The sequence below is a fragment of the Selaginella moellendorffii genome, unplaced genomic scaffold, assembly GCF_000143415.4.
Source record: "Selaginella moellendorffii unplaced genomic scaffold, v1.0 SELMOscaffold_8, whole genome shotgun sequence".
Taxonomy (NCBI): domain Eukaryota; kingdom Viridiplantae; phylum Streptophyta; class Lycopodiopsida; order Selaginellales; family Selaginellaceae; genus Selaginella; species Selaginella moellendorffii.
The window spans coordinates 836,044-845,179 of record NW_003314269.1 but is presented as its reverse complement, the minus strand read 5'-3'; the positions used below and the strand labels follow the sequence as shown (position 1 = coordinate 845,179).

Below are 9,136 nucleotides of genomic sequence, written 5' to 3'. Positions count from 1 at the left end.
AGTAGGAAGCCGTGCCAAGAGTTTTCATCTCAAATTGGATGACAAGAGTATCATCAACATAAAGAGCGATGATCACAAATGATTCACCCTCCACCCGAATATAAAGATTCGGGTCTGCCTCGCTACGGGAAAAGCCCACACTTAGTATAAAATCGTCAAAGTGTTTGTACCAAGATCTGGGTGCTTGTTTCAAGCCGTAGACAGCTTTCTTGAGAAGCCAGAGATGATCCTCTTTTCCAGCGGCTAGAAATCCTTCTGGCTGTGCCATATAGATTTCTTCTTCAAGTGCGCCATAAAGAAACGCCGTGGTCACATCCATCTGTTCCAGATCAAAGTCTCCCACCGCAGCAAAATTAATCAAGGAACGAAGAGTAGAATGCTTAACCACTGGAGCAAAGGTGTCGTTGTAGTCAAGTCCAGGAACTTGCGAGCATCCTTTCGCCACCAATCGTGCCTTGTAGCGAACCGAGCCATCAGGATTAAGCTTCAGAGCATACACCCACATGCTCTTGATAATCTGGCAATTGGAAGGCACAGTTGGAACAAGAACATGTGTCTCGTTCTTTTGCTGTGAAGCAATCTCGGCTTCCATTGCTACATGCCAGTAAGACGCTTCCTGTGAGGCCATGGCTTCTCCATAGGTCCTCGGAACAGTAGGAGTCCAGCTGCACGAGATGAGACCATTGTCTCGATGAGACGCTCAGTAGGCCGCCTTGTGCGGATCGATCTGCGTAGAGGATCTGAAGGAGGCGGCGGGGTTGGTGGTGTTGGAGTAGAAGCGGGCATAGATTGTTGCGTAGGGACTGTTTGAAGCGGCACAGTGATCGTGCCGACAGTCAACTGATCTTGTTCCGCTTCAACGTCATTTTCTTCGGTCAAGGTAGCTTTGGAAGTAGAACCTTGACTAGAAGGAAGAAACGAATTCTCGTTGAAAACCACATCTCTGCTCAGGATCTCCTGCTTCGTGATTGGATTCCAGAGACGATAGGCTTGTGATCGAGGCTGTAGCCCACAAACACAGCCTTCTGGCTCTTGGGATCCAATTTCTTGCGCATTCCATCAGGGATGTGTGCCCACGCTTCACACCCGAATATTCTCAGATGCGTAACTGTAGGTTTCTTGCCACTCCATGCTTCTTCAGGAGTGATGTCAGCAAGGGCAGAGGTGGGGAGCCGGTTCTGGAGATAGTTCGCCGTCAAGACAGCGTGAAACCAGAAGCTGCGAGGCAAACCACTGGAAAGTAGCATTGCCCGAGCACTCTCCACTAGTGTGCGATTCTTGCGCTCAGCTACGCCATTCTGTTGTGGAGTCTCTCGCGTTGTAAGTTCTCGCACAATCCCTCCTTGCTCACACAGCTGGTTGAAAGCATTGGAAGTGAATTCGCCTCCACCATCACTTCTCAATCGCTTGAGCATTTTCCCAGTTTGTGTTTCTCCCATATCCTTGAAAGTCTAGAAGTAGTGTAACGATTGGGATTTGCGAGCCATAGGGTAGATCATAGTGCGACGACTGTAGTCATCAATGAAACTGATAAAGTATTGGATACCTCCCACTGCTGTGGTGGCCATCGGGCCACACACATCAGTGTGTACAAGTTCCATGAGCTCTGTAGCTCGAGATGTTCCAGTCTTGGGGAAAGGTTGGCGAGTAGATTTTCCGAGCTGACAGCCCTGGCAAAATGGAAGAACGGCTCTTGGGTCCAGGTCTAGACCTTCAACCATCTGCTCGCGTGCTAGCTGCTTGATTCTATCAGCACTAGGATGCCCCAGGCGTGCGTGCCAAAGCTCCAGTGAATGACTGGTCGTTGTCTTTTGTGCGTGTAGGCCCAGACTCCGTCCAGCAAGATCTGGCAGCATGGTAAGGCGGTAGAGGTCACGCCGTCCAGGCCGGGACGCTGTGAGGATGGCTCCTGTGGTCGAGATCAGCTGGAATTGGCGAGGTGTAATGGCGAACTGATACCCATCCTCAGCAAATTGTCCCACAGAGAACAAATTAGCACATAAACCAGGAATATAAAGAACCTCGTGGATCTTTACGACTATTCCTTGTGGTAAAGTGAACTTGATGGTTCCAATTCCTTTCACAGCAAGCTGCTGGGTATTGCCAACGATGACATACTCCTCTGTGGCTGTAGGACATATGGTCTGTAGCAGCAGAATCCAGGTAGTGCCACTGCCACTGCCATAGCTCGTGACAAGATGAAGGCGTGTACCACCTTTTTCTTTGCATTGTTCCTTACAGGCTTGAGAGATGGATTTTTCACCCAGCATTGAGCTTCGTCATGGCCTTTCTTGTTGCAATGAGAACACTTGGGCTTCTTGGATGAAGAGGCTCCTTGTTTCCCTTTGTTCACTGGTTCTTTCCTGAGAGAAGAGTAGAATGCAACGGCCTCTGATCCTGTTGTTGCTCTTCGTCTCAGATCATCGTCCTGGAGGCTACTGATCACGCCATTCAGGGTTAGAGGAGTTCCAGTGGTAGTGAGGCTACATATGAGAGGATCAAAGGATGGAGGAAGTGTGACGAGCACCAGCTCTGCTTCTTCTTCATCCTCTATGTTTGCTCCCACATCCTTAAGATCATCTAAGATGGTTCTCACAGCAGCAAGATGATCCTTGAGGTTGTCCCCTTCAGCCATCACCAGTGCATGAAGCTGCTTCCGTAAAAAAATGCGATGGGATGTTGAAGGGATCTGGTAAGTCTGCTTCATGGCCTCCCATGCTTCCTTTGCACTCTTGCACCGTCCAATGCAATGGAATTCTCGCCCCTCCAGCGCTGCATGGAATTTGCCCAAAGCTCTCCGGTCCTTCTTGCGATACTTCGCAGTTTCATCCACTGTAGCTGTATCTGGAAGTGTCTCAGTTCCTGTGGTGATGTCCCAGAGGCCTCGTTCATCCATATAGGATTCGAATTTTGTCTTCCAGAAGCGCCAGTTCCTCCCATCAAATTTTGGTGGATTTGCGTCCACTGAAACGATATCCGCTGTAGGCACAGTCGGATTTGTGACGGGAGGGGAAATAGGTGGTGGATTTGGAGGCGGATTTGTAGGAACAGTGGCTGCCATGGGTGCCGACACCCAATCCCACCACTCGCTCAAGTCTAGGTCCAGGTTCTTAGTCGTCCAGTGCCTCTTGCAAGGCCTGGAGCGTTTGGATTAGGGCACGCCTCTGTCTACGTAGACGGAGGCTCCGATTCACCCTAGCAAGTGTCGCCCTGATCCTACGGTTTCGAATTCTTCTCGCTCTCCCAGGCATTGCTCTGATACCATCTAACGAAAGGTGAAACCGTGTGATGGTGCTCAAGATCCGTCATAGCATATATGGAATGGAAAATGTACGTATGTGTGACATGGTGAACCGGTGAAGACTCGTGTCTCTCCACGTGGACTAGCCACGTGGCACAGGGCCACTCTCAACATCCGGGACTTACACACACACTGCTGTCGATTGGAACTGCTGCTCAAGTAGGCTTCGATACTCTGTTCACAGCACAGGGAGCGTTCGTGCTGGATGCCGAGACTGGAGACAAGGTCACTTTTGGAGTTCCAGTTGATACGCTCTACCGCCTGGATGCTCACGTGATCCTTCCACCTGTGGCGCTGATGGCTCGGGCTCCACCAACACTTGCAACCTGGCACCAGCGCCTTGGTCACGTGAACGAGCAACAGCTAAAAAAGGTGGATGTTCCTGTGGCGCCTGGGAGCGCGCTGCCCTTCTGCGAAGCTTGTGTTGGTGGAAAACACCACGTTTTTCCTTTTCCACAGATTTCTCATTCTCAAGCAAGTTCTGTTCTTGAGTTGGTACACTCGGACGTTTGTTCGATTATGGTTGAATCTTTGGGAGGCAAACGTTATGTAGTCACCTTCCTGGATGATTACACGCGGTACCTGATCGTGTACCTGCTGGCTCATAAGTCAGAACTGTTTTAGCCAATACAAGGCTTTGGTAGAAAATCTACACAGCTGTTTAGTTCGTATGCTCCACTGTGATCGTGGAAGAGAATTCGTCTCTGGAGAATTCGAGACGTTTTGTGCTGAAGCTGGGATCAGCGCCAGTATGCTGTCCCTGATGCACATGCCCAGAATGGTGCTGCCGAGAGGGTGAATCGCACCATCATAGAAGCTGCGCGCTGTATGCTGCTTCATGCGGGAATGCCGGCTGCTTTCTGGGGTGAGGCAGTTAACACGGCTGTTTATGTTCGAAACCGGTTGCCAACACGTGCCCTGCACACCTTATGAGCTTTAGACTGGTCACGCACCTGGTTACGATCATCTCCGCATTTTTGGCTGTTTCGCCTATGCACACATTCCACACAAGCAACACCGCAAACTGGAGTCAAAGGCTGAGCCATCCATTTTCCTGGGATATTTGGAAGGCATGAAAGGATATCGCCTTTATTCTCTCAAGCGCAAGACTTTGCTGGAAAGATGGGATGTGCTCTTTGATGAGAGCAAGCTGTACAAGGATCGTGCTGAAGTTCCTGCTCCTACTTTCATGGAACTCCCACAGTTCACGTGACTACAGCTCCTTCTCAAGTCCCGTTGCTGCCTCTTGCTCCTGCTGGTGGTAATGTGGTGATTCCTCCAGCACTGCCACCACGCCCTCCAGCTATGCCTCTGCAAGAATCTCCTCCAGTGAGAACACCTAGCTTCTCTGAAGAGCTGATGAACACTTACTTCGAGAGCGACGAGGAATTTCAAGCTGCTCCTGAGTTCTTCCTCGGCTCATCTTCAGTGGGAGCTGGACGTGGATCATCACCTTCAGTGGGAGCTGGAAGCAGGTCGCCAACTTCAGTGGGAGCTCTCCCAGACTCTCCACTTGTTCCACCATCTGTGATCCACCCTCCAGCACATCCTGAACCTCGGCGCTCTGCTCGAGTCCCCGTACCATCGAGGCTGCAACTGGAAGCTGAGCAATCTCATCCTTTCTTTAGTTTTGGAAAAATTAAAAAGAAAGGAACGCACCAGGCTAACTTCGTGGCTGCTAATCCAGGGCGAATCCCCATTCCAGCGAATGTTGACAAGGCATTAGCTGGACCTCATGCTGCCCAGTGGCGAGAAGCCATGAATGCTGAAATGCATTCGCATGAGCAAAACAATACAATGACAAAGACAACTTGTGAGCTCGAAATGGATTTTCACAGTCAAGTACAAACCTGATGGAACTGTAGCAAAGTTCAAGGCCAGATTTGTCGCACGGGGATTCAGCCAGATTCCAGGTTTGGAATACATGGAGACGTACTCACCAGTTGTGAAGTTGACCTCTATGCGAGTCATCCTTGCACTGGCTGCCAAGTACGACCTGGAACTGCACCAGTTGGACGTTCGCACTGCTTTCCTGCACGGCAAGTTGAACAAGGAGGTCTACGTCAAGCAACCACCTGGATTCGTCAAACCTGGTGAGGAACATCTTGTTTGCAAGCTGAATCGCGCCCTGTATGGGAAGGGTTTGGTTTGAACGCATTGATGCGTTCTTCAAGAGCCTGGGGTGTGTTCCTCTTGCAGTGGAAGGAAACGTGTACCTGTACAAGTGTGGTGACGATTTTCTGTGTACGTTGACGACTGCATTCTTGGTGCAAAATCCCGCCAATTGCTGGACGAGATGAAAAAGAAGCTGAGTGAAGAATTTGAGATGTCTGACCTGGGTGAGCTTCGCCATTTCCTTGGCATCCAAATTATACGCAATCTAGGAGCACGCACCTTGAGTTTGACACAAGCTCATTATGCAAGGGAGATCTTGGAACGCTTCAATATGCTAGACTGCTCTTCTGTGGCCACACCTCTTGAGGTCAATCACAAACTTAGCCGTGACATGGCCCCTGTCACGGAGGAAGAGAGTACATGGCCACGGTGCCATATCGTCAAGCTGTGGGAAGTCTTGTTTATTTGATGCTGGGAACCCGACCAGATCTCGCCTATGCTGTTGGGATGGTCTCCCAGTTCCTCGAGAACCCCCGACCTGCACATTGGCAAGCTGTGAAGCGGATTTTCCGCTACGTTCAAGGTACCTTGCATTTGCAGCTTCACTTGTGTCACAGGAACTTTCATGGGTACTCGGATGCGGACTGGGCGGGCGACCAGGACTCAAGGCTCTCTACCTCCGGGTATACGTTCTTGCTCCATGGGGCTGCTGTGTCCTGGAGCAGTAAGCGCCAGCCGCTGGTGGCTCTGTCCTCGACAGAGGCAGAGTACATTGCCCTAACCGCTGCCAGCAAAGAAGTGATTTGGTTGACCCAGTTCTGCCGTGACCTGCCCCAGATTCCTGCTTGCACCGGCCCTATGGTGCTGTTCTCGGACAACCAAAGTGCTCTTGCACTGGCCGCCAATCCACGCTTCCATTCTCGGACGAAACACATCGAGATTCATTTCCACTACGTGAGGGAACAAGTCCAAAATGGAAAGTTGTTGCTGGAATATTGCCCCACCGAGGCAATGGTGGCTGATATACTCACGAAGGCTTTGGCTCGAGACTCCTTTGAACGCCATCGCGCCGCACTGGGAGTCTGCTCTCCATCTGTTTCGGCTGAGTGGGAGGGGTAGTCCATCCTCTCAGCTGATCGAGCCAGAGTGGGAGTGTCGAGATGTCAGTCTCGAACAGCTGACGTGGCATGTCCACGTGGTCATGAGTCATGTTGTAAAAAGAGTCGGAACACAATGAACGAGCTCATGAGTGTTATGTCCATCCCTTTTCACACCACAACAGTTCTGATCCATTGGTTTGATTAAAGAGCATCGGCCATGTCTCTCTCGGATTTGCTGCTGCCTTTGTTTCTATTCGTCTTTCTCACAAGATCCCGGTCACAGTGCCCCACGAATCCATCCACAATCGTGAACGACACACAGGTTCTTCTCTCTCTCCGTGACAGGCTTGGTATCAAAGTGTGGAACGAGACCGCCAATCCAAGAGCATGGCGGGGTGTGGAGTGGAGCTCGGACAACGTAGTGGAGGGCCTCGCTCTGTCCAGGTTTAATCTCTCAGGAGTTCTTCCTGCCATCTGGGACGAGCTTCCAGCTCTGGCTCGCCTGGACCTCTCGCAAAACGGCCTCTCCTCGCTGAAAGTCCCTGGTTGCAAGAACACGCAGCTCAAGCTCCTCAACTTGAGCTCCAATTCTCTGCGAGAGTTCCCGGGCAATCTCTCCAGCCTCGAGAGTTTGGAAAGCCTGGACCTCAGTGCGAACTTCTTAACAATGGCCGGGCTCCCAAAGTTTAGCTTGACGCTGCGATCGCTCAACCTGTCCATCAACAACTTAACTGGGAGCTTTTCCATTGGTGGTAACCTGGGACTGGAGGCACTGGAACTCTCGCACAACGGACTCAGCGGCTCCATTCCAGAAGCTTTCGGGGAGATGACGAACTTGACGCGCCTGGACATATCGTATAACAGGTTTAGAGGAGATCTACCCGATATTTGGAGCAAGAACTTGGAGCTCAGGTACTTGCGTATCTCCAACAATTCGCTCCAGGGTGGTTTGCCACCGAGCTTGCGAAGGCTACGCAAGCTCTCAGATTTACGCGCTGCAAACAACCTTCTCTCCGGGCCACTGGAGCTGGAAGATGGCGACCTTGCAAGCATCGAGATTTTATCCCTCTGGCAAAACGGGTTTAACGGAACGATCCCGGATACGCTGGGAAGCTTGAGGAACTTGGAGATCCTACTTCTCACGGGGAATCGTTTGAGTGGCGCCGTACCTTCGGAGCTTGGGAACTGCTCGAACATCAGAGAGATATGGCTCGACGGCAATGACTTGACTGGAACCATCCCAGGCGAGCTCTCGAAGCTCTCGCATCTCCAGATGCTGGTTCTCGGGGGGAATCGTTTTAGTGGCGCCATACCTCCGGAGCTTGGGAACTTCTCGAACATCAGAAAGATAGGGCTCGATGGCAATGACTTGACTGGAACCATCCCAGGCGAGCTCTCGAAGCTCTCGCATCTCCAGTGGCTAGTTCTAAACGGCAACTACATCAGCGGGGAGCTCCCTTCCAGACTCTCCAACTGCACGGAGCTCGTCTTGCTCATGCTGGACGACAACATGTTCTCTGGAAATCTCCCTGCCAGCTTCGAAAATTTGAGCCGCCTGCTCTTTCTGACGCTTTCCCACAACGATCTTGTTGGCTCCATCCCGGCCTCCTATGGCAAGATGAGCTCGCTGATAGCCCTCAACGTTGAATCGAACAACTTGTCTGGAGAAGTCCCGGCCATGTTGCAAAACATGTCGTCTCTGCAGTTCCTCCTTCTCTCGAACAACAGCTTCAGCGGCTCCATCCCGGACTGGCTTCCCAGGCTTACGAACTTACGAGCCATGTACTTCTCGCTTAACAGGTTCTCGGGAGAGATTCCGGTAAGCATTGGCCGACTGTTTGCCAACGTCCAGCTTTACCAAGAGAGCAAACGGGTTCCGCTGGATATTTATACCAGCCAAGGACACGTCTACGACAGCTTCGCCTTCCCGACAACCATCGACCTCTCCTCCAACCAGCTGACTGGAAGCATTCCGGCGGCCATTGGCAACCTCTACAATCTCCAACTGCTGAACCTGAGCCACAACCAGCTAACAGGTCCCATTCCCGAGTCCCTGGGGAAGGCAAGGAATCTCTCTTGGGTGCTGCTTGCGAGCAATCGTCTCAATGGCTCCATACCATCGTCCGTGACAGACCTCTCGTTTCTCACTGTCTTCGACGTCTCCAACAATAGCCTGGTGGGACGGACACCTGACAGCACGCAACTCTCGTCCATGGACGCGGCTCTCTTCGCAGGGAACCAGCTCTGTGGCTTGCCACTGACCATCACCTGTTCGAGCACTGTTACGCCGCCGCATAGACCTAAAAGAGACGGACAAGGTGGTAGCGAACAGGACCATAGGGACGTGACAACACTTGTCACTGTCGCCATCTTCGTGGCAGCCTTCTTCATCGCGTTCTTCTGGACCTACTTTGCGACAATCCACAGAGCTCATTCCCAGCTCTGTGGATGCTGGCAATCAAATCTCTAGCTCATCTACCGTGCCGCTGCCATCCTTTCTAGCTTCCATGATAATCCATCACCATGACCGCTTAATGAAAATCAATCCTACATTTTATGGCTAAACTTCATTACCACATAACAGTATTGAAGCTCAACTCATTTAAATGGCCAAAGTCAA

The 9,136-nt window shown here is 51.4% G+C and overlaps 1 protein-coding gene across 1 annotated transcript; it reads left to right on the top strand.

Annotated features, from left to right (window-relative positions):
• The first annotated feature begins 6,717 nt into the window (after positions 1-6,717).
• On the top strand, positions 6,718-9,136 carry LOC112345375 (probable inactive leucine-rich repeat receptor kinase XIAO). The gene has a single exon (XM_024671993.1). The coding sequence runs from the start codon at positions 6,734-6,736 to the stop codon at positions 8,984-8,986; it is 2,253 nt and encodes a 750-aa protein (XP_024527761.1). The 5' UTR covers positions 6,718-6,733; the 3' UTR covers positions 8,987-9,136.